General features: G+C 48.4%; 1 protein-coding gene across 6 annotated transcripts in view; it reads right to left on the bottom strand.

The window, feature by feature from the left end:
* PKNOX2 (PBX/knotted 1 homeobox 2) overlaps positions 1-25,504 on the bottom strand; it is a gene marked incomplete at both ends in the record, with an annotated part of 84,286 nt that overhangs the window by 41,066 nt on the left and 17,716 nt on the right. For all 6 annotated transcript variants that reach the window (XM_080714178.1, XM_080714179.1, XM_080714181.1 and 3 more), the window contains one exon: positions 7,720-7,891. In XM_080714178.1, coding sequence (XP_080570304.1) covers positions 7,720-7,891 — 172 coding nt within the window. The remainder of the gene's footprint in view (positions 1-7,719; positions 7,892-25,504) is intronic.

Raw genomic sequence — 25,504 nt, 5'->3', positions numbered from 1 at the left:
CAGCCTCAGCTACTTAGTGAGGCCCTCTGCAACTCAGTGAGACCTGGTTTCAAAATAAAGAATAAAAAATAGGGCAGAGGGTGTAGCTCGGAGGTCAAATGCCCCTGGGTTCCACCCCCAGACCTGCAAAAAAAAAAAAAAAGAAAGAAAGAAAGAAAAAAAGAAAGCATAGATAAGTTAGATAAAATAAAAAGTAAAATCTCCCCAGAATAGCTTTCTCAAATAGAATATATGTGCAGTGCTTAAGCCAGATCTGGTGCACAGTGGCCAAAATGGACCCACCTTTGGGTCTGATAATGCACAACAGAAGGATTACTTTTTCATGCACTAATAGAATTGGTTTAAAAATTTAAGAAGGTAGAGTAAATCATAATGGTACTCCAAGGGAATGAATATGTAGGACCTCTTCAATATTAGAAAGACGGGCAGTGCTGTGCTGTGCCACTGGTCAGGGAGCTGCCGGAGTAGCAGAAGGCCTATAAGGTTCACCGTCACACTGAGTTCAAGGCCAGCCCCTCTGGTGCCGATGGACAAATTCTGTGACTTCTCTGAGCCACGGTCTCTTCATTTGCAAGCAAACTGGAGATAATAATTTCTAACTGGCAAGATTTTTTTTTTGTGTGTGTGTGTGTGTGTGTGGTGCTAGGGGTTGAACCCAGGGGCATTCTGCCTCTGAATTACACCCTCTGCTCCATTTTTTATTCTTTATTTGGAAACAGGGTCTCACTGAGTTGCAGAGAACCTCACTAAATAGCTGAGGCTGGCCTTGAACCAGAGATCTTTCTGTCTCAGCCTCCCAAGTACTGGGAAGACAGGCATACACCACCACGCCCGGCTTAACTGGCAAGATTTTATAAGGACTAACAGATAATAATGTAAGAGTGGTGACACGTGCCTATAATCCCAGTACTTGGGAGGCTGAGATAGGAGGATTAAGGGTTCAAGGACAGCCTCAGGAAGGAGTGAGACTTTCATTAATCTACAAGACTCTTTCAAAATAAAAATAAAATAGGGCTGGGGTATATCTCAGAGGTAGAATGCTCCTGGGTTCAATCCCTAGTAGCACGCACATGCGTGCGTGCACACACACACACCCTACTTTACAAACCATAAGAAAGTAAGTGAGACGGGCGTGATGGCCCATGCTTGTAATCCCCTCGCTTGGGAGGCAAAGACAGGAGGATCGTGCAGATTCGAAGCCAGCCCACTGGCTTAAGAGACCCTGTTTCCAAATAAAATATAGAATAGGTCTGGGAGTGTAGCCCGGAGATAGAAGGGTTTCCAGGAACCCCAGTACCACCAAAAAAAAAAAAAGTGTATATATTTTTAAATCTCATATACAATTGGCTTTTCTATGATATTTAATATTAAGCTAGTGAAAAACAATTCCCAGGGTTTTTTTTTTAATTTTTGTCCATCTATACTTGTGTTTAGTAATGCAATCTCTATCCTATGTGTTTAAGTTTTGGATTTTTACCTCTAAGTCAGAATGAAGTGTTGATTTATTATACAAGTTTCTAAATGGCTAAGTTATTTAAGTAAAAAGTCATTAAGTAAAAAGTTACTTCAACTCTTCTAGAGCAATAACAGTGACAATTTAGTACCATCACCAAATGTGATGTGTTCTTAACTCCTTTCCCAGGTTCTGCGATCCCCCCTCCTCTCTCTCTCATAAAGATGCAGGCTTCATCTTCTAAGAAGTCCCCTTCAAAAAAGCAAAGGTAAAACCCCAAATTTTAATCTTATCCTACTGTACAGAAGTACCATAGCACCAGGAAAGTATATAAGACTAGGACTTGTTATTTTCTCTGAAGTCACATTTTGTGCTGTCTTGAATTTATTATTTGCTGCCTGGACATTTTGAACAAGTGGTTTAAATATCATCTGTACAACTTAGGAGGATAATACTACCAACACTTTAAAGTCGTTGTGAAAATGAAAGAAGATCATGTCTACATATGTTCTAGGCATGTGGTTGGCCTTCAATAAATGCCAATTCCTCCTGCCAATGTGGCCTCTCTCCACCTTTAAGATCCCTTCCAAATAGTTGCCTCTCTTGTGGGATCTGGCCTCTTCACTTGATAATCATAATTCCTTGCCTTTCAAAACAGCTGTATACATTGCATTTCACAATTTACAAAACGATTTTCTCTCCGTTACATCATTTGATCGCATCTCTACAGGGGTACATACAGGCAATATTATTTATCACTCCTCCAGAGATGAGGACTTGGAGGCTCAGAGTTTAGGAATCTGCTCTGTTTCCAGCAGGAATCATAACAGAGGTCCCCTTGCCCTGGGGGCCGATTCCTTTTACCCAATCTCCTTCTTCTGCAAGTTGGGAAGCTGGAACTATTTCCCTCACAGAAGAAGAAGTTTGTAAACACACATTCCTTAATATACCCTGACATTTCCTGCAGGCCACTGGGGCAGCCAAAACGCAAGGCTAATTGGGAATCTTTCCAGATCGGGTCAGCTTGGCTGGACCAGTTGGAAGTGTGGGGTCACTAGGACTAAAAAAAAGGACTGTGGAAGAAAAGTGGATACTGAATACTAGGGACTGGAGAACTGTCAGATGAGTGGGGACTGGATGAACAGCTCATGGAGACTGATAGCGATGCTCGCGGTGAATCAAATCACTGCAATTAGAACCTGGCACTCCTGTTTTGATGTCCTCCGAATATGGAGAGGCAAAGAGGGCCCAGAGGACCTAAGTTGGGCTTCCTGAGTTAGACACACTTGGTCCAAGTCCCACCTGTATAACTTATTGGCCCCAGGGCCCTTCATCCTTGATTTCTTCCCCTGTTGAATAGGGATGATAACAACTACCTCACAGAGCTACTGGAAGAATTCAGTAGCCAGGTAGGGTACTCAAGGACAATGGGCTTTGGAGGCTGAGTATCTTAAGTCTTCTACTATTGTGAGACCTTGAGTGACTTACTGAATCTCTGAACTTTACTTTACTCATCTGTACAATAGGATGATAGTTGTGACTGTCTTGGAAGAGGTTCAATGGTAGAGCAGGACAAAATAAAGTAAAATAAAAAGTGACTCCCTCAGAGTTATGCTGATGATTAAATGAGATGGGACAGGAAAATAATTAAGCAAGACCTGGCTTTTAGAAGCACATAGGAAAACATTAGCCATCCGACAGTGAAAAGGTTTAGTGTGATACCAGTCTAGTGTCTGATCTTCTATTAGTGATTCCTCCTTTTAAAATGGGGGTTATATGTATATTTTGTGGTGCTGAGAATCAAACCCAGGGCCTTGAGTATGCTGGGCAGCTAAAAAATGGGGATACTATGAATACATGCCTTGTGGGTTTGGAAAGGAGATTAAATAAGATTGTAGGTATAAAATGTTCAGCATGGTACCTGGCATCTGTTAAGTGCTTCACAGATTTAATTATCACCAGCGCTGATTATTCTGATTTCCTTTCCCTCTCCTGGTATCTGAGGGATTTTCTGCTCCTATCTAGGCAGAGAGCCTGGATTGAAGGCTGAGGTGACTAACTGTGGAATGGGGACGCCTCAGGTCTCTGTGGGCAGCTCTGGGCTGGATTCTTCATGTGTCCCCTTATTCTCAGCCACGGCCTCTGGCCCTGCCTCTTCAGAGTGGGCCCAGGGGTCTGGGGGGCCTCATTTTGAGCTGGCTTTGCGGTCAGGCAGCCCTAATCTGTCCCTCGAGCCACTCCAGAGTCTCATTAAAACGTGCCCCATAAATGTTAAAAAATTTACACATAAAAAAATTCCATGCATGAAACTGAAACCGTACATTTTACAGCCTTAGTTTGAAATCTTGCATAATATATAAAACTTTGGCCCTGCACTGGGGGCCCGTAAATCAGATTTTATAAAACAAAAAGCTTTTACCTTTCAAAGGGGTTGGGGGAACTTGCAAATTTTACAAACTTTACCAACTGCCAGTCAGAGGCTTCTGGACCCAAGGAGGGGATCTAGGTCCAGGTATGAAACTGGTCTGGAGAGCCGCGGGGCTGTAGGAATTAGAGCCCACTTCTCCCAGGGAGTTTACCACCGATCCAGATTAGGCACTGAGAGGGTGAAAAGCTGCTTGCATGGTATAAAAATGGGAAGATAGAGAGGGTCAAGTGCAGGAAACAGGGGAAGAGATTTTATTTATTTATTTTATTTTTTATTTTTCCCTTGCTACTGAGGATTGAACCCAGGAGCATTCTATCTCTGCGCTACACCCTCAGCCCTACTTTTTTTTTTTTTTGAAACAGGGTCTCACTAAGTTGCTGAGGCTGGCTTTGAGCCCATGATTTTCTCATCTCAGCCTCCCAGTACTGGGATTACACCACCATGCTTGGCTTGATGGCCCTCTCTTATTCGTAAGTGGGGGCTTCCTTGACACCAGGGAGGAGAGATGGAGTGACAGGGGAAGTAGCTCAGAATCTGGAATTAGTGGCCCGCATTCTGTCTTGAGAGGTCACTTTTCTACATGTCAAGGTCCCTAGCTATAAAATGGGTGAGTTTACATCTTTCTCCCTAGATTGGGTTTTTCCCCCTAATTTCTTGTGCATCTGTGTTCTGTCCAGTGGGGAGCTGTGGGACAGCCGACTCCCAGATGAGGGCGGCTCCCTTAGAACCTGATCACTGGGGGCCTCTCTCTGATCTCTGAGGCAGCTCTAAGAGCAGCCAACTCAAGCTGTTCCCATGGGGATTTGTCTGCAGGAGCACTCTGGGAGACTGCAGGCGGCAGTGTGCATGGGGGAGGGGAGGGCCAGCTGCAAAGGGCATGGAGTCCCAGACTTGGGAGAGAGCTGGGCAGGGCCCGGCCTGGAGCAAGGTACTAGGGTGGAGGCTGAAGGGAGGGGAGGGGACCTTCCGAATTTTGGGGGATCCAAGTGCCTTCCTGACAATCCCATCCATGAATGTCAGTATTCAAGGGCAAAGAAAGCCACCCTGACACACATATATATAAAAAATAAATCTCTCAATTATCTCAGCTCATTTGCTTGGGGTCCCTCATTTTATGTCCCTGCTCGGCTGCGCAGTATATCTGTCCGGATAAAGAGTTACAGTCCGTTGGGCTACGTGTGCGGGGTTGTAAAAAATACAGATGCCAAATTAACTGGCTGTGGCACTCGGCAGCTGATTGAGCTGGTAATAACGCGATCTGACCTTTTTCTAATTTCTAATTATGTGCATCTCGGCTGGGTTGGCGACATGATTCTTGTTCTAATGATGGTTCCTGTGCTTGGCCTCTTCATCTCCCTGCCTGACATAGGACCAGAAACAGGAGTGGTAAAGGGCACAATTTTACTCCCCCTCCAAAGTTTCAGGGTAATAGCTACATAGTGTCTTTGGTGCTAGAGGTGAAGTTTGGGAGCTGGAACTCCTTGACAGAGTGATACTACATTCGAGATCAATCCTGTGGATGCTAGGCATTTTTAGAGACTAATTCCACAAGCTATCCCATTAATTTTTTTTTATTGTAATCATGTGAGATGGGTGTATTACTCTACAGATGAGGAAACTGAGCTTCAAGATCAAAAGCACACAAATAGTAAACAGTGACACTAGGCTCAGGTCTTTTGCCTCTATATGTTATTTCAAATCTCTCCATTTATATAATCAATCAATCAACCAACAAACTACTTACGAACTGACTGTGTATAACTTGTTTAGGCCAATCAGGTCCACTTGAGTAGATGGGCCACCCAAAAATCACTCCACCAGCTGGGCCATTCTAAGTCCAGTCACCTGAGACTGAGGCCCAGGGACTACCAGGGGTCTGGGGCTACTAGGGCAGCTTCTCCAGCATCCATGGCCCCAGCTCCTAGGCCAGGCACACAGCAGACACTCCGCCCAGTTTTGTTGGGTTGAGTCAAGAAATTTGATTCTTTGAGCAAACAGAATCCTGAGAAGCTTGAACAGTGATGGCCAAGGCGGGGCCAGGAGCTGGTTGAATTTTTGTTTCCCAGGCTGTGCTGGAATGGGGGGGTGGTCGCCTTCAGTGGATCTTCCATCACTCACCTAACAGGTAGGGTTGGGAGAGGCATGTGACATTATTTCCCCAGGACGCCTACCTTGTAAGAAAGTGTAGATTCCTTCACATTTCTAAGTACGATTTTAGGTATTTACTTACTGGCTAAGGCCTCATTTTGTTTTTGTGTCAAGTAGGAGAGTGGGCCCTGGGCCCCATGTTCATTCCAGCTCCTGCAGAAGTGGCTGCCTGGGTCTGTGTGCTGCAGATCTACTTCTCAACTGCGGTCTGATTCTAATTAGCCAAAGAGCAGGGCAGGGCCAGGACAGCTGATCAGCAGAGAAACTGGAGAGCCTGCACAGAGAAAGCTTCCCCAGGGTACCCTGGAGACAGTGGCCCAGCTCCTTGGGAAGTACAGCTGCTCAGTCCGCAACAGGGGAGAGGGAAGGCCAGGGCTGAGCTGAGGCAGGCTGGGGTTCTCAGTACCACCACTAACACTCCAGACAGTGAAGCAGCGCTTACCTTCTGGCCAAGGCTCTAAATGATGGTGGCCCCATCACAGCACTTCACAAATTTCCAGGTCAGATCTCTTGGTAGCTCTTCTAGACTCCATAAAGTACCACATTCAACTCTCAAGAGAAACAATGTTGTGGATAATCCACAGCACAGAAGAGTCTCAAAATCATTTCCGTCCATCCTGCAGATATGCCATGCCTCATGTGTGTGTGTGTGTGTGTGTGTGTGTGTGTGTGTGTGTGCGTGTGCACGCGCGCGCGTGCACATGTGTATAATAATTGTCTTCATTCCTTTTTGGAACCATATTTTCTTTTCTGGCTCTGTTCTCCTTTTGGGAACAAGTATAAGCTAAACTCCAGGTACAAGAGGTCAGCACTACCATCAATCAATGTGTGCGGGAGAGTTCTGCAGAGTTTCCAAATTCACCATGCATAATCTGGGCAATCCACCCACAGAAAAATCAGGGACTGTGGTTAATAATTCCAGGAGGACTATTTAGAGTGATGAACGCACAGAGCAGCTTTCTAATGTCCTCTTGCAGCAGAATTCCCAGGGCTAGAGGAGAATTTCAGATGCCATCGGCTCAGGGGTCACCAAATCTAACTGATGATCACAGTTACCCAGGAAATATAAAATGTAGATTCACATATCCCCACTGAACTTACTGATTTGTGACATCCTGGCATGGCCCAGCCATGTCAATTTTGTAATCTGTAATGATGATATATGTTGGGGGCCTGATCTGCTGTGTCCCCTAAGTGGGCAGGACCTCTGCTGGTCTTTTCAATATGAGTGTGTCCCTGGATTTTCTCTCTCTTGACATGCTTGAACATTCTTGAGACCCTCATTTCCACACAGCAGCACGCCAGCCATCAGCTCCTCTTTGGGCAGCCCCAGAAAGATTTGCTGGTGTGCCAGGACTCCAGGCCCTGGAGCAGCTACCTTAGACACTCTAACTGTCCCACTCTCTTCTCCCCGACCTGTACTGCAAAATGGTGGGTCAGAAGAGGCAGGTGCCACCATGGACAGAGACAGGAGGGACTTTGACAACAAAGCCTGAGTCTGGAACTTTTGGTTTGGGAACTTAAAAATGGTTCTCAACTGCTAGAATGATGGGGCACCCGGTGCCCACCCGGGGTTAGGCACTTGGAATAATTTGCTGCATGAATTAACGAGAGGAATGTTTCTAGGGCATTTCAGGGGGATGGCAGGGGAGGAAGGCTCTAACCAAGGTGTGAGGTAGAGGGTCTTTACCAGATTGTCCAGTTCTGGGTCATCGCTGAAGAAGGGTTTGTGCTCCTGCTCCTGCTGGTGGACAAAGTTCTCGATGTCTACATCAAAGCTGGCCGAGGTGATGCACTCAGAGCCCTGGGTGGCCTGTTCACATTTCTCAAACAGCAGCGTCAGGAGCGGGAAAAGAGGGTGCCTGCGGGGACATCAACAGCTCACACATGCGCACATACAGAGACCGTGCAGCTGGCTGGGCTCAGAAGCCACCAGGCTCCCTTTCCCACATGCCATCACTTCTCCCATGGTTTCCCCCCAGTCCCCAGCGTCAACCTCGGTGGCAGCATTTCATGCCCTGGCATGAAGGTTCAGTCTCCCAGTGGACCTCAGAGGACTCCTACCTTTTCTTTTTGATGAGATAAGCTGTATGGATATTTGGAGAGAGGTGAGAAGTTACAACCCTTCGAAGCAGTAGGTGTTCATTTCTGGTTCATAGTCAGGCCAGAAAAGAAATGTAGGAAGTGTCCAGAGAAGTCCTGGACGTGAACATTAGTGGTAGGTGATGTCCATGCTAAGACCCATAGTGCCACTTCAGGTAGCATATATAACTCACATATATACATCATAGAAGCACACACACACACACACACACACACAGACACACACACACACACACACACACACACACACACACATTGTCCAGAGCAGATGAGGGCAGCCAATGTGTTTGCAGGGAATGTGCATGAGCCCAAACACTCATCCACACAAGGTTGGCAGGTTTCTCCACCTGTCCAGTGTCTGTTGGGAGATTAGGTTTAGGTCAGACACGCCGATTACATGTGTGTCATCTCCCTGCACTTTCCCAACAGCGCACCCTTAGCCTGACTCTAATTAAATGATTATTTGCGTCATTATTTGTTCACTGTTTTCCTCCAAGACTGTCCCCGTGTTAATAATTGCTGCATCCCTAGATCTTGAAATGTACCTCATAGCAGGCACTTAATAGGTATTTGGTGACTGAAGGAACAAGTCAATGAATACAGTGTGTGTGTGTGTGTGTGTGTGTGTTCGTGCACACCTGCATGTGTTTCAATGATGTATACATACGAGCTGAAGTGTTTACCTAAAGTGCTCTATGGGCGTTAGCTTAGAGATCACCAGTGTCTGGAAGCTTCCCTTACTCCCCCTCCCGCCTCCATTCCTATGTAGATAATCCATAAATTGTTTCTATCATCCGCCTTCCTCGACTGTGAGCTGGGGTTAGGCCCACCTTATTCACCTCTGGAGGTCCAGAATCTAGCAGAGGTATGTGGGTTTTCCATAAGTATCTGTTGAGTACATATGTCATATGTATGCACACTTACTTTGCATGCATAAGTGCCCATCACATTGATGTCAGCAGTGTGCATGCCTGCACGTGTCTGAGTTGCTGACCCTGGACTCTCAAGAGCCCCAGTCTCTTCCCCTGCAGCTCTAAATAAAAGCATCTGCACATCCCTCTCTGGTCTGCCTCTGCAGGTTCCTGGGTCCACTATATCTAGCGCCTTATTTTTTGATGACGCTCTGATTGCTGGGAGAGGAAGAGGGAATGCTCTAGCCAGTACTGTCCAATTGGCCTTTCTGGAGTGATGAAACTTTCTGCAATCAGCAGAGTCCAACATGGTCACCACTACCACGTGAGGTCAACGAACCCTTGAAATATGAATACTGCAACTAAGACAAGTCATCTTAATTTTTTTTTATTTTAATTAATTTAAAGTTAAACAGCCACATGCAGCCAGTAGTTACCATACTGGAGAACACAGTGAGTCCCATGAAAGAAAACAGACAATGCTTTTCTCTTCGGGCACACTGTGACTGGACACTCTGAGAACTGAACATACAGCCTACATAGTATTTACGGCATTTTTAAGTGGGTTGGAAGATGCCAAGGTGCCTGTCCTATTCTAGAATTCTAAAATTCTGGGCAAAACTACTGGGGCCATCAAGAGTGGAATCGGTACTTGCAACACGGCATGCACAGAGAAATATCACAGAAAATAAAAATCAGATGCTTCCCCTAATCAGCAATAACTAGGAGGAAAGGGGCAACAGGAAGAGGTCGAACTATAGAAAGGCCCCTATTGTGAAGCAACTAAGGTGATCAATCAGAGGGTATGGAATAGGGGAGGATGGAGCCTCTTTAAAACGCAGGAGGTACATAAACAAATGTGTCAAAGTTAATCACCAAACAAGCATGGGATCGAGGGAGGGGGAGAGAATGGGATGGGGGCTGGATGAGGGCTAATTGGATGATGTGTGCTTGTATGTCCTCTCAAGTCTTGTACTCCAATGTGATTGATATATGACTACAATGAACCAATTAAAATAAAATAAAATGGAAAAAAATAAAATAAAAAAATAAATATATTAAAAAAAAATTCTGGGCAAAAAAAAAAAAAAGACAGTGTTTACCCCACTGACCATATACATCCATACATACACCCATACCATATATATCTTTCTACTCGGGCTCAGGATGCTGGGGAATGAAAGGAGGCAAGTCACCAGGCGTGCGTGGTGGCACATGCTTGTAATCCCCGCGCTTGGGAGGTGGAGACAGGAGGATCACGCTGGTTCGGAGCCAGCCTTGCTGGCTTAAGAGAACCTGTTTCCAAATAAAAATATAAAATAGGTCTGGGAGTGTAGCCCAGAAGTGAAAGGGCTTCCAGGAACCCCAGTACCACCAAAAAAAAAAAAGAAAGAAAGAAAGGAGGCAAGTCCCCACTTCACAAGAGCAGCTGGGCTTGGCAGAACCTGCCCCAGACACTGTCTCTCTGATCTTGTTTTGGGAGCTGACGTATAAACTCCTGGGCCTCACAGCTGCGGCTTGGGTGTACAGTCTGCAGGAAAGAGGGTCAATGTTTAAGGGTGGCTCATCTGTAGCCCCAAATTACCAGAAGATCTATTGAGCCCCGGTGGAAAGCTGGCCGGCAGGGAAAAACAATGGGCGAGTTTAGCCATCCGGCTGAAGACAAAGGACCTCAGGTGAAGGGGTTAAACTCCAGTAGAAGTCTTCATTTGCAGCCACTAATACTGCAGCATATTATAGTCTAATCTAACCTGATCCCAGTTTAATGCAAGATTCTCCTGGCCCTGAGTGGAATACCAAAGAAAGCCTCAGTGGCTGTAATTTAAGCAGAGCCCTGCAGTGGTTTAGCTGAGGGCCATGAAAGGCAAATTCCAGACGGCGTTATGAATTATTGCGCCTTATGAACCTTCCTACTCTCAACAGATGCCTGCTGCCATTTAAACAGCCACTAGATCAATTAGGAATGAAAGGCACAAATCGACTCTGTACAAGGGCACTAAATTACCAGGAACTAATAATCCGCAGCACCGTGCCAGGTGGGGGGGGGGTGCAGCCCCCACCCCAACCTGCAGCAGCCTCGGTCACCGCATGTTCCTTTTGCACTGGCTGGTGGGCAGCTTTGGAGGGGAGAGATGACCGTGTGTGTGTGTGTGTGTGTGTGTGTGTGTGTTTTATGAACATGCATAAGCATGCACATATGCACATGTGTTCTCCGGTGTTGAATGCAGATGTCAACAGAGCAAGGGCACGGGTAGTGCGCATTTCCCTGTATGCCCACGGTGCTGCGTTTGCGCGGTATGTATACATGCAGGGTGGCATGTATGCATCTGAAGAACAGATTCTGTGTGCCGTGAGTACAGCATGTGCATTTGCTCTGTGTGTTGTCATTGCGTCATATCTACACAGATATGTACCCAGATATGTAGTACACAGATATGTACTACACAGATATGTTCTGTGTACCCAGCATGAGTGGCGTGTGGGATGGGCAGGTGTGATCTGCTGTGACCAAGACCCCCAGCTCAGAGCACCAGGGGCGAGGAGAGGAGGGCATCTCTGCTTCCAGCCTCCCCTCTGCAGGGAGGAGCAGGTCAGGGAGGGCCTCTCTGAGGAGGTGGCATTTAAGTTAAGCCTTGAAGATCAGGGACATTCATGCAAAGAGTTGAGGGAGAGGGGACATGGGCAGGAGGAAGAGCAAAGCACCTGAGACAGGAATGAGCCCAGCATGCTCTGAAGCCAGGTAGGCAGGAGGGCTGTGGAGGAGATGAGGTTGAAAGATTGCAGGACTCAGCCGGTGCTGGTCTTTGTGGGGTGGGGTGGGAGGCATTGCCACACACGCTGGGAACAATGTACACCTTCTATGAAGAGCCAAGATGGGTCTGTTTATAAACCGCTTCCACTTGTAGGCATCAGATCTTCCCAGGCTGGATATATGCATGTGCATGGAGGGCATTTCTGTAGTGTGTGTGTGTGTGTGTGTGTGTGTGTGTGTGTGTGTGTGTGTTGCTTTGTTTTTTACAATGCAGGGGATGGAACCCAGGCCTCATACAAGCTAGGAGGCAAGCACTCTGCCACTGAGCTATGGACCCAGCCCCTTGGTGGTATTTTCTATGGTTTCTGCTATCTCTCAGAAGAGAATATGCCAACTGTCTTCCCCCAAGTTAGCTAAAAGTCCCTAGAGTGCAGGGTGGAGCAGAGGTGGAGGCTGGCCTAGACACCTCTCTCCAGCCCTCCCCACCCGAGCATTGGGCAGTTGGAAAGGCAGGATGGTGAGCAGTGCTGCCAGCTCCCCAGTCTTCTCTTCTCACACCCTGCTCTCCCAGGAGCATGCTCACCTCATGAGCTCAGATGGTGTCTGAGCTTACCCACAGCTTTCTTCATGAACCCTACCAGGGCCGGGAACTGCCTGTAGTTCTCATACTCTGTCCTCCTGCATGACCCACTCAGTGTACCCAGGCTGCTGCCCGCTTATCTGCCACCCTGCACACTGGGATGGCTGAAGCAGTGCGCCACGCCAAGAGATATGGTGCCCCAGTGGCTCTGCTGGGTTTTGTGGCTGCAGCAGTGGCCATGGGCTTCTCTAGGACAGTCCTAGCCCAGTTATGAAAGAGTCATCTGCCCCTTCTCCAGATGCCCGGGCTGTCTCTACCTAAGGGTTGACCTACATTTTTTAAGCTACCCTGCAACATCCCCCCTTAAGACAGAGATGAAGTTGTCAGGAACCTTTTTCCAGCTGCCTTGGCTGCAGTCTGGTTTAGGGGCCATCCTGACTAGGGCAGGATCTGTGAAAGCTGGCCCTGAAGCCACCTGGACAAGAATGGATTAGGGAAAAGCATTGCCCCTTTGATGTGGGACCTTGGCCTTCTGGAGCCTCCATTTTCCCAACCAGAATTTTTTTTTTTTTTTTTCATGGTGCTGGGGACAGGACCCAGGGCCTCACAACTGCCAGGCAAGCGCTCTTCTACTGAGCTCCAGCTCTAGAATATTTATTTATTTATTTATTTATTTATTTATTTATTTATTTTTATTTTGTGGTACTGGGGATGGAATTCAGGGGCATTGTAACTCTGAGCAACACCCCCAGCCCTATTTTTTAGTCTTTTTTTAATTTTTGAAACAGGGTCTCACTGAGTTGCAAAGGGCCTCACTAAGTAGCTGAGGCTGTCCTCGAACTGCGGTCCTCCAGTCTCAGCCTTCCAAAATGCTGGGATTACAAGCATGCGCCACCATGCCTGGCATCAGACATGGTTTTTAAGGAGTTTTTTTTTCTGGCTCTCCAGGTCTCTTCCACTGTGGATCAACATCCTGCAGGGCCTAGAAGCAGGAATTTGGAAGCTCAGTCCCCAGTGCCCAGAAGCCGATGAACAAGATATGAGAGATGGTCATTAGACTTTATTTCCAAAGAGCGGAGGACATTTGACCTCCGTGAGAGCTCACCTTCTCCCTCCTCGATCCCTCCCCGCTTGGCTCCCCCCAGGCCGCCTCCCGGGTGACCGCCCCCTCCACCCCAATCTCTCTTAAGCCGTTCAAAATTTGGAGGAAATAAATCTCACTGCACTAATTCAGTGAGAGTTTGAGCCTCGTCAGTGCAGAACAAATAAAAGGAGTGAACTGGCATGACATTTTACTGCAGAAGAGAGGTCGTTTCCAGCCACTAATAAAAAGGATTTGACACAGACTAATAAAGAGAAATGAATTTCTCTAATGGCCTAATTTAGCACATTCAGCACTGTGTCTCCGCCCGGGTGCTGGGAGCGCGGACGGAGGCAGGAGGGAGGGAGAGACCAGGCTCCGCCGGGGTAGACAGGAAGAAGAGATGATCTCAAATAATATTTTATTATTTCTTTTTTCTTTTCTGAGGCCCCCCTCACCCCCACCATCATCACCTCTCCCCAGGAGCATCTGAACTAAAATCAAGCTCAAGATATGCAGTTCCTGTTAACGATCCAAAGAAATAAAGAAGGCCTCTCCACAGAATTGCAGCCTTGTGCTAGCTTAAGAAGGTGATTAAACCGGATGTGTTGATTTCTACAGGGGTTTAAGCCATCGTTTGGTTTAATTACTTCTGACATTTCTGCTTTCGTGTTTTCTACATCATCCAAATTTGCTGGCCTGGAATGCCCAGTTTGGGGTTGGGGTATAATGGGGAGCCCCCCCCCACCGAAAAGCAAATTAGAGATGGGTCAGGGTGTTGATGGAAGCCCTTCCCAGAGACTACCACCACCCTCTCTCTCCGCAACAGAGAGGCTGGGACCCCCGCAATCAAAACACTCAAGATAGAGAACTTCCTTAGGGGAATGATTCAAAGAGCATCCTCTGCAGGTGAGATTCAATAATGCCCATCTTATTCCTCCTCACCTCAAATATTATTTTTTTTCTTTTGAAATACTGGGGATTAAACCCATGGGCACTTTGCTATATCCCTGACCCTTTTTATTTTGAGATGGAGGTCTCACAAAGTCGCCGAGGCTGGTTTCAAACTTGCTATACTCCTGCCTTAGCCTCTAAGTAGCTGGGATCACAGGCCATGCTACTGCCCCGGCCTAGACAGATACTGTTATTGTAAATTGGCCTGATGAGTTTCCCTACGGTTTTCAAAGATCTTCTGAGATGGAGACCACAGTTTCCTGGTAATCTTTATACTCCTATCTAACTTGAAGTTTTTCTATGTGGCTACCACACACATTCTTTTTCTCAAAGGGACTCAAGAAAAGACGGTTGGGTTTTTCCATTTCCCTTCTTTCCTCTTTGGACAACCTGGCTGTGCTGTGTTGTATTTTGTTTTGTTTTGAATTTTAAACATTTTTTTCTGCTTAGGGAAGAAGTAGAAACAGAGAAGCAGAGACAGAAAAAAAAAAGTGAGAACAGATGAAAAAATATAGCGCTTTAGAGAGACTAAGATTAAAAAAAAAAAAAAAAAAAAAAAAAAAAAAAAAAAAACCCAAGAGAAAAAAGAGGGAATAAACGCCCGGCCAGAGGCAAACCACAAAGACTGGGGAGGGGGCGCGAGGATTGTCCCAGGCAGGGGGACATTAGTGTTGCGTGCTCTCTCTGGGTGATAAACCTTGTGATTCATGGTCATGCCTTTCTGTTCCTTCTCAGACTCTCTACCATCCCTTCCCTGTGACCTTGGTAGTACTACAGACCTCAATTATGGGTCCAGCCAAGTGTGTGGCCACCTGCCTGGGCTGCCCACCTCCTCTCCCTGTGACTGCCCTTGGAGCCCCCGGGTCTCCCTGCACCTTCCCTCATGGCCTAAACTCAGCCTGCTGGAGTGAGGGCAGAGGGAGCCCCAGAATCACCCCATCCCCTCTGCCATCCTTCCAGTGGGGACAGGGGTTCAGAGCCTCCAGTCTTTCCTGGCTGGGGTGAGGATGATGACCTAGAGGGTAGAGCATATGGTAGGAGATCCAGATTCCTGGTCCACGATGTTCAGTGCTGACCCAGCAGGACTGGGGACCTGGGCAGGCTCAGTCTGTTCTGGAGGACATTAGACTGTCGGCTGGTGAGGGTGAGGCGGGAGGAGACTGACGCTCCAGCTATCACTTAGTCTCCAGGGACACAATGGCCATCAAACTGCCAAAGGCCTGTCTTCCCAGAAACTTCCCAGGGACTGCCATTTAGACTTCTTTCCTTGCCTGTGTCTCTGTCTCTGTCTCTGTCTCTGTCTCTGTCTCTCTCTCTCTCTCTCTCTCTCTCTCTCTCTCTCTCTCTCTCTCTCTCTGTATGTATCTCCTTGTACTGGGGATTGAACCCAGAACTATTCTACCTTTGACCTATACCCTAGCCCTATTTTATTTTTTATTTTGAAACAGGGTCTTGCGAAGTTGCTGAGTTGATAAGGCTGGCCTCCAACCTACATTCCTCCTGTCTTAGCCTCTCAAGTACTGGGATTACAGGCATGCACCGGACACCACCATGCCCAGCATAGACTCTATTTCTAGAGCCCCAGATCAGAGACCATTTGGATCAGAATTAGAGACAACATCTTAGAAACAGCTTTCCAGGCCGGCTCCCAGCTCTTTCCCAGGCATCCTTCCACTGTCAAAAGGCTCAAGGAGAATTCCAGAGAAATGTGGAGCCCACACTCCAGAGACAGGCTCTCTGGTGTTGCCTGAGTGGCCCCAGACATCTTTCAGTATTTCTCCTGGACAGATGGACTCAGTGGAGAGGTGGGGTTGGAGGGACAGCTGGAGGTCCCGAGTCTGCAATCCTCCCCTTCACTGTCTTGACTACCTATGCTTCTTGTGCTCACCCGTGGCCTATGTGGTCCTGCCCCGCACCCAAGCCCCAGGTGCCCCACCCCAGGACTGCTCCTGCATCCCTCCATGTCAGTGAGCTTCCAGACTCCAGCTCCAGATACCATTTCCACACAGGTTTCAGGATGGGTCGCTCAAGCAAAAGAAAGTGCTGCCCCTCCCTGCATTACAGGAAATGATGCTTCTCTCCTGCCTTCTCTCACAGTGTGGGGTGGGAAGCAGGGCAGTGTGAACTAAGCACTTGGACACAGATAGCAGCTGTGTGATCTGGGGCAGGTTACTGAATGTCTCTGAGTCCCCCCCCCCTTTTTGTGGCACTGAGGAATGAATCCAGGGGCATTCTACCTCCAAGCTACACCACCAGCCTGATTTTTTATTCTTCATTTTGAAACAGGGTCTCATTAAATTGTGGAGGATCATAAACCTGTGATACTCCTGTTTCAGTATCCCAAGTACTGTAATTATAAGCATGCACCACCACACTGGTATTATTATTTTTTTTTTTTGAACTGGGGAGGGGGGTTCTACCTTTGAGCCAGATCTCCTTTTTATTTTTAAGTTGCTGAGGCTGGCTTCCAACCTCCTGTCTCAGCCTCCTCAGATCTGGGATTATAGGCATATGTGACCATGCCCACTTCTGTTTCCTATTTTTTAAACAGGGATGCACCTTCCTGGCTGGCTCCTATAAAGATTGAATGAAGAAATGTGGAGTGCACTTGGCATTTAGTAGGTGACTAATGTTTGTTCTAGTCCACTGGAATGGTGTATGGACACTTTCTCCTTTTTGGTGTTAAGGATTGAGCCTAGGAGCATTCTACCTCAGCTAAACCTCCAGCCCTATTCTTTTTTTGTTTTGTTTTGTTTTTGTTTTTTGTACTGGGGGTGGAACCCAGGGACCTTCTATCTCCGGGCTACACTCCCAGACCTATTTTATATTTTATTTGGAAACAGGGTCTCTTAAGCCAGCTGAGGCTGGCTTCAAACCTGCGGGATCCTCCTGTCTCAGCCTCCCAAGCGCGGGGATTACAAGCGTGCGCCACCACGCCCGGCCTCCTATTCTTATTTTTTAATTTGGAAACAGGGTCTCACTAAGCTGCTAAGGCTGGCTTCGAACCTGCAGCCCCCCAAGTACAGAGATTACAGGCGTGGGCCACCACGCCTGGCCTGTGGTCACCTTCTTTATTCAGAGCGACATTGATACCATCCACTCTGACAAATATATCTTCCAGCATCCACTGACTCACTGGCTGGAAAATGAGCCTGTGTGCCAGCTGAAACACAGGCCCAGAAAGTGAAGGGAGAGAAACATCTCGGCATTTTTCGGAACTCAGAACTTCACTTTGTTTTAACCAAAGAAGCGCTCCCAGTAGGATTTTAATCTCATTTCGCCATGCCGCTGGTCACACCCTACTAACCACAGGCGTTTGTGCACAGATCTGTCGTCCTCACTTCCTGGTGAGCAACCACAGCCCATGACCTCCTCTTAGCTCTTGCTGAATTCCCAGGGGTTGGCACAGTGTGCGGCACACAGCAGAGGAACCACGCAGAAGATCCCGCAGATCAGTGAATGGGAACGGCTGAATGAATGCACTCGGCAACGGCTGTGGGAAGGAAGGTGGGGAGACGCAATCCTAAAAGTTATATCAGGCGTAGACTTTATCTGTACTGGGGGACCTGAATCAGTTCTGCCATCTGGTAGCTTCTAGCCACAGTTGGTACAAAGGGGCCTGTGTCCTTTGGGGCTCTGCTGGGGTGTCTGTGTGGGGAGGGGTGGCAAGGTCTTGGAGGGAGGGGAGAGTGTGAAGGGAGGTGCCTGCCTCGCCCTCTCCATCTCCCCTCAAAGGCACCAGATGGAGCGATCGGAGTGGGGTGGGGAGAAGGAGCCAGCGGCCCCTGGTTGGGTGTATTTTTACTTCAGGTGTGACGTTGGAGCCACGCGGGTGTATTTTTAGTCCTGCCCAGTGGGCGGTATGTTCGCCTGGGTTGCCTTGGAGAGGACTTCTTCTTGTTGCTAAATTGGAACTGCATCTGTTAGGGTGCCTGGGCGCCAACCCAGTTCTCCTCCCCCAGGTGGGTGGACACGTCCATTCCTGGCAAGTGTGGGGCGCAGGCAGGTCACCGTCTGCTCTGTACCGGCCTCTTTCATTCACATGTATGTTGCATGCATGCGCACACACACACACATCCCTCTGGGCACATTAAAAAAAATTAATGTGAAATCTCAACAAGATGAAATCTTGAGGCTTGGTTCACAAGGGCAGAAATACAAAGAGCCTAACAGGAGACCTCATAAGGAGCTCATGCCCAGCTCCTTCATAAGGAGAAATAACAGACAGTAAAGAGATGGCTTCTCCTGAAATCAGGCACGTGGTAGGAGAGGGTTAGAGTTTTTGTCTAAGTCACCAGATATTCAGCCAGTCAACAAAGAAAATAAAATGCCTTTCTGGAAAAGGGCTGGGGTGAGGAGGAGCGCTGTACCCATCGCACCTGGTCACCAGCAAGGACTAAAGACACAGCCAACCACATTTGGTGGCATTTGGTCAAGTTAAAGGACTCTTCTATGTGCTCATTGCATTTAAAGACCTCAACATTGGAAACAAACAGTGAGAGCCTGTTTCAAAAAGTAAAAAAGGGCTGGGGGTGTAGCTCAGAGGTACAATGCTTCTGGTTTCCATCCCCAGCACCACAAAAAAAAAAAAAAAAAAAAAAAAAAAAAAAAAAAAGACATGCTTGCCTAGCCCGGCCCTGGGTAGAAGCCATTGGCCAAGTCCTCAAAGCTCCAGCTTGCCATTTTCCTCCTGCTCTGCCCACCCCATGTACCCTCAAGCGATGCCCAGTTGCTGGCTATCAGGGGACAGATCCAGAGTACTGCTTATCACAAAAACTGCTTCGTAGATGTGGCTATCTGCTGAGAGCTTCTGTGTGCCCGGCACTGTCAGCTGTTGGCAGTGGCTCTCATGCAATCCTAGCACACATATGCCAGGATGAAGCCATTGGGCTTCCCGACTCTTGGATTTCTTACAGTGAGCCTCATTCTGGCAGGTCTCTAGACTAATCAGCTCTATGTAGGCCAGATCCTTGAGCTGTCAAGGAGCAAGAACCCCACCTCTGATCACGCCTGCTCCCCAAGCAAAGCAGCTGTGGCCTCTGGGCCTGTCAAATGCATGTGTAGGGGCTGGGGCTGGGTTGGGGACCTTGAGATACTGACAGCAAAGGCAGGGGACCACAGGCTTTCCTTGGTCTCGGGGAAACTTGAACACACAGTTTCACTTTCTGGATACTGGCTCCAGCAGGCTCACCCTCTTGACTACAGCCAATTGTTGAGATGTTAGCTCTGATGTCAGTGAATCCAACTGCTTTGAAAGCTGGGAGTGTCTGCCGGAGCCCCCAGGCCATGAAGCCTGGCCAAAACACAGCCTGGAAAGTCTGCCTTGGCAGTTTGCACTGCAGATGCCCTGGCCCAGAGCACGTGGTCCCAACTTCTTTGCTCAGAATGGCTACTCTTCTCTCACACCATTTTCAGGCCACACATTCCAGGCATGAGCGACCAGGATGCCAACACGGGCAGGGGGTCAAGCCCCAGGGTCGCCCTGCTAGAGCCAGAACAGTCTCTGGTCAGAGGGTGGATGAGTTCCCTCAGAGTCACTTCATTAGGGAGTGCTAGTTCCCAGAGTCTTGACCAGGCAGCCGCTGAGCAGCACAGTCCAATAGGACCCAACCCCCCATCCAGCCCTGAACCTGGTGTCTTCTTCCTGAGCCTCTACCAGGAAGGGCAGCACGGCCGTCATCTCTTGGGGTTCACCTACCCTGGGTGAACCTACCTATGCAATTCTTCCATGCTGTACTATGGAAGGAGACGTCACAGTCGATTCTATAAATACCTCTGAGCCCTCACTATGCCCTGAGCTTACATTACAGCGACTTTCTATGTCTATCTCCCCCCACTTCCTGGATCTGTTCTTCTTTATTTGTAATTCCTCTCAGATCTTAGCCTAATGTTCTGTACACCAGAGACTCAACAAATGCCCAGGGGGACTGCAGCGTGACCACACGACTGGGACCCCTTCCTCATCACTGCTGCACCTCTGTCACCTCCCAGCCTCGCCCAGCCCTGGGTGCTTCAGTTCCCCGACACCCAACAGCATGAGACACCTATGCAGTGCCCACCAGGTGCTTTACCAACCACACTACCTTGTTTCATCCTCATGCCGATCCTCGTGAAGAGATAGGATTATTTTTGGTCTTTTTATTTTAAATAACAGGTGAGGACATCGAGACACGGGCATAGGCAGGTTTAATGTCCATTGGTAGAGCCAGTGTGAACCAGGGAACTGAGCCCAAAAGCTGTGCTCCGAATCCCACCTCCCAAGTGCACCATGCTCTCCACATCTGGAGCAGGCTGATGAGCCACACTGGCCCCTCTGCTTCAAACACTCCCGGTGCACCTGACACACGCTGCTCTGTGCTCCGGGCCTTCTCTTGCCTTATGCGACCCTATTCCCACAATTACTGTTTTCTTCTTGACGGTTGAGAAAACAGAGGTTCTGAGAGATTAACTAGCCCAGGGTGACGATGTTGGTTATCATGATGCCTATTTCTAGAACACTCGGTTCTGTTTCCCACTGCCCCCAACACAGTTGTTTGGCTGTATTTGTACCTTCAGCTAAAGGACTAACAGGTCAAGCCCGGGGCTTCAGTGACCTTTAAGATGGTTTGATACCTGCTGCCCTGTTCTGTCCCTTCCCCACAGAGGTACGGTTTGGGAGGAGCCAGGTCTGGAAGAGCAATACAAAGAGGGCTTTAGAAACGCATGGTACATTGATGAGCTAGAGCTGGGCTTGGGCATGAGCTGTCTTCAGTAGGGCTCACCTGAGTGGGAGCTCCACACATGTGGTTTAGGGGAGATGAGACCCATCTGAACCTCTAGACAAGCTACAGGGAAGTCGAGCCTCTGAGAGCTCAAACACCAAGTAGAGGCAGAAGAGGGGTTTAGAGCAGAGTTTCTGGAACTGCGAGGGAGTTCATTTACTGATAAGCTAGGAAAAGCTTAGAAGCAAAAGATGGAGATGCAGGGAGCGAAAGTGGGAAAGAGATGGTGCTAGGAGGCTCTCTGAAAGAGAAAATGGACCATCATAGTCTCAGCTACTTACTGAGACCCTTTGCAACTCAGTGAGACCCTGTTTTTAAAGAATAAAAAATAGGGCTGGGGGTATAGCTCGAAGGTAGAATGCCCCTGGGTTCCATCCCCAGTACCGGAAAAACAAATACTCCATGCCAGACACTCCTCTAAGTATTGATTCATTAAGAAAGAACATTTCAAATTAAAAACCCAGGGTTAGACCAGAGAGGAAAAAGAGGACCAGGAATGCGGGATCACTGGCAAAGGCAGCAGTAACACCATTCCAAGGAATCCGTGTAGAGGATGGACTTGCCTGTTTATAAAGAGACTGTGCCTGGGCTCTCTGTCTAGGTCTGTACTTTGAGGTTCGCCAGAACCAAATATATGCATCTCTTCCCAGCTCCGTTCAGCAGCACATGTTGGCAGTTTGGCAAGGCCCATAGCAAGGGTGCTTATACCACAGAAAATGCTACCAATTGGGGCTCCCCCTCACTTTATCCTCTAGAGCCATTTGCTAGCACATCGACCTAGAACCACAGACTACTTAGGGGGTGCTGCTTGACCTATTCAATGAATCCACCCACAAGCCCTTAAGCGCCTACTTCATCTAAGCTGCTGAATCCAAGATTTTGTGTGAGGCGCTGGGGACACAACAGTGAACGAGGGACATGGACCCTGTCCTCATGGAGTTAACAGCCGAGCAAAGGAACAGAAATAATGTTAACTCGAATGTTAACATATTTCAACTGGGAGCAATACAGGGCATAGAAGTACCTCACCCCCTCTACCTGATCCACAGCTCCATTCTCCAGCATTTGCTTTTTATTTTTTCCTTGTACTGGGGATTGAACCCAGGGAATCTACCTCTGAGCTATACCCCCAGTTGTTTTATTTATTTTATTGAAACAGGGTCTCACTATTGCAGAGGATTTCACTAGGTTGCTAAAGCTGGCCTGGAACCTGCAATCCTCCTGTCTCTGTCTCCCAAGTACTGAGATTACAGGCACACACCACCATGCCCAGCCTTTTTAAAAAATTATTATTATTTTGAAGCAGAGCCTCGCTGAGTTTCTGAGGGTCTCACCAGGTTCTCTAGCACAGCCCAGCATCTCCTTATCAATAATAGGTGACTTCTCCAGTGCTGCCGAGTGGGCCACCTCCTGGCTCTCAGAGAGGTTTTCTCTGTGGGGAGAGAGCCTGATACCCTAGCAGAGCAGTCTTGAGATGCAGCCCTCCTCCCCTCACTCGCACCTGGCCAGCCCAGCTCCCTGCCACTCTTCTGCTCCCCAGGACATCACGGTTTCCATGGGAACCCACTCACTTCAAAGGGGAGTGAAGGAGAATGGAGGGGAGGAGGGAAAGGGAAGCTGGATTAACCTCACCCTCTCAGCCCAGCCCTGCCTCTGCTGCAGCCAGCAAGTAATCCCCAGGTCTCAGACAGCACCTGACACCTGGCCACCATCCAGCCACACGGGCAGGTGGGGTGTTGTGATCCAAGTTAAGTTTGAACCTCTTTGGGAGAAAACATCACAGTTGAGACGGGGGGGGGGGGGGGGTTGGGGAAGGAGAGAACTGAGTTGGGTCCAAACCTAAGTCCCGTACTCCACTGACCTCCCTCCTCTGCCCCCTCCTCATTGCTCCTGGGCCACAAACACAATTACCCGGGAAGTGCATCCAATCATGGGATCTGCTCGGATTAGACTGCAATCATTAATCTGAGCGGGAGCTCCTGGTTGCTTTGCTGATTAGTCCAGATGATGCTCTGGTATGATCCAATTAAAGACAAGCTCTGCCCACCCCCTTCAGAGAGGAACCAATACATTTCATTAACACAAATAAAACCGGGGGCACTGGCAGGCTCCCTTTGTCACACTGCCCCTGGCCTCCCAGGGGCCAGGGAGGGCCAGGCATCCACCACCTTTCATCTGTGTTCTGGGAGGGGCGTGGCAGGGGCTACCAAAAGTCAGTGTCGAGGCATTAATGTGAATGCAAAGGGTCTTGTTACATTTATTGACATGAAATGGGACTCCCTGATGTGCTTTGGAACAACCAGTCTGCCCCAGGCAGGCAAATCTAATTAAAATTGCCCGACCCTACAGGAGGCCAGTCATCCAGGCAATGGCTGCAGAGAGGGCAGCTGGTATTAATGGGAGAGGTGTGGTTTGAGAGACTTCCCCCGAGGTGCTGGGCCAGGAGGCAGGCAGGACTAGAGGGCTGGGGAGCCAGGTGATGATGTGGGGCCGTCAGCCCTGAGGAGAGGACACTAATGGTAGCCTGGGAATCCCTCTATAGGGTCAGATGACTGCAGAAAGACTGGGCAAACACTAAGGTCTATGGAGAGTGGACAGCCTCCCCTCTCCCTGCCCCACCCCCTGGTCCCAGAAGGGGAGGCTCAGGAATGAGGGTAAGTTGGTTAAAGGAAGGTCTGGGCTATACTTCAAATGACATTATGGTAGACAGCTCCCAGGAGGCAGCCACCCACCTCTCCTGCAGCTTGGCCTGGGTGGAGTATGAGCCTGGGATCTTGGGACTTTGAAGCCCATGGATCTCACTGGAAACCATCTGCTTTGTGCCAGATGTGGTGCCAGGTGTTTACATGGGCTGTCTCATTAATCCTCACCAAATCTGTTGCTTTGGTTCTATCATGAAACTAAAGTTCAGAGAGACTAGTACTGAGTGGAGGTAGGATTCAAGGAGCCTGGGGTTCTACAAACTTTTTGTTACACTGCTAATCAGAGGGTCTCTTTAGACCATAATCTATGCTTGGGTCCTGCCTCTAGGATTCTGAAAAGATGCTCAGGATCAGTCTTTAGCACGCACAGGAATCACCTGAGACCTTGTGAAAGTGCAGATCACGAATCCTGAGGCTTGAGTGGGCCCTGTGATTCCGAATTTCTAACTAGCTCCCATTTGATGCGCTGCTGCTGGTCCACGGACCATATGCTGAGAAGCAACCATCTAAACAAAGTCTGATAAGCATATGTATGATAAGCTGTCAGATCACTGGAAAGCTTTCAAAGACCACTTCACTCTCTTCCTTAGGTTACTCATAAAAGCACCAGTCCAAAGTTACCCCAACAGGTAACTTAGAGGTGGCCATATAGCCTCATCTTCCACACCCAGCTGCTCTGGCCACTGGCTGTTTCTGGAACACACCAGGTTCTCCTCTGTCTGGAGGGTCTTTCCTACTTCAATTCTCCACCTGGTGGTTCTCTTAACCTGTGAGATCACACTCAAACACAAAGTCGACCCAGTCCCTCTGACCACACAGCACTGGGTTCTTATCTGTATCTCTACTGGCTTCTGGAGAGATGAGGGGCGGGGAAAAGTCCATGCACTGACCTTCCTATCTGGCCCTCTGCCCCTGGAGTCTAGCACAGTACCTACAATATTAATAAGTAAGGGTTCAGTAAAAGAGTGTGAAGGAGAAAGCAGAGAGAGGATAAGTGGGCACATCCTACGCCGAGTGTGGGGGGCTGGTTTGCCTTCCCTGAAAGTATCCCCGACAATCATTGTGACCTGATCCTGGAATTCCTTGAAGTCCAAGGCAGAGTTCTGGACATCTGAATAGCTGGGTGGGCCTGGCCTGAGCTTTGCACAGGGCGGAGAACTGGTACTGTGATCCTCCCACAGGATCTAGAAAGGCCCCTGGTACCAGGATTCATGGACCAGACCACTATTCCTGACTCCCAGTCATTAGCATTAGAGGCATTCAGCTCATGTGAGTAAGAAAAAATAATTCCAATGATAATGATAATAACAGCACTAATTACCACCATTACCATAAAGGCATTGTCATTTGGGGGTTGGAGGAGGAGTAAGAAAGGAACCTAATCTTCCATCTCAGTTTATTTGTCTTCCCTTTCATTTGTGTTGGGTGCATCATTTCTCTGGTTACTGGCTGCAGTGCCCACCCAGCCAGGGTGAGCTGGGCTTGCTGATGATGTTTGGGCATGTATGAGCTCATACAAGTACGAGCCAGGGTCAGACCTAATACTGAGCACAGATGTGGGCATCTCAGAAGTGTGGGCTCTCATAAGTAAAAGTTGACTAAAATCCCTGCTGGAACCTCATTCAGGCCTG

This window comes from Muscardinus avellanarius (assembly GCF_963383645.1).
Source record: "Muscardinus avellanarius genome assembly, chromosome: 1".
Lineage (NCBI taxonomy): Eukaryota > Metazoa > Chordata > Mammalia > Rodentia > Gliridae > Muscardinus > Muscardinus avellanarius.
The sequence above is the reverse complement of the archived record's forward strand: the minus strand, read 5'-3'. Positions and strand labels throughout refer to the sequence as shown.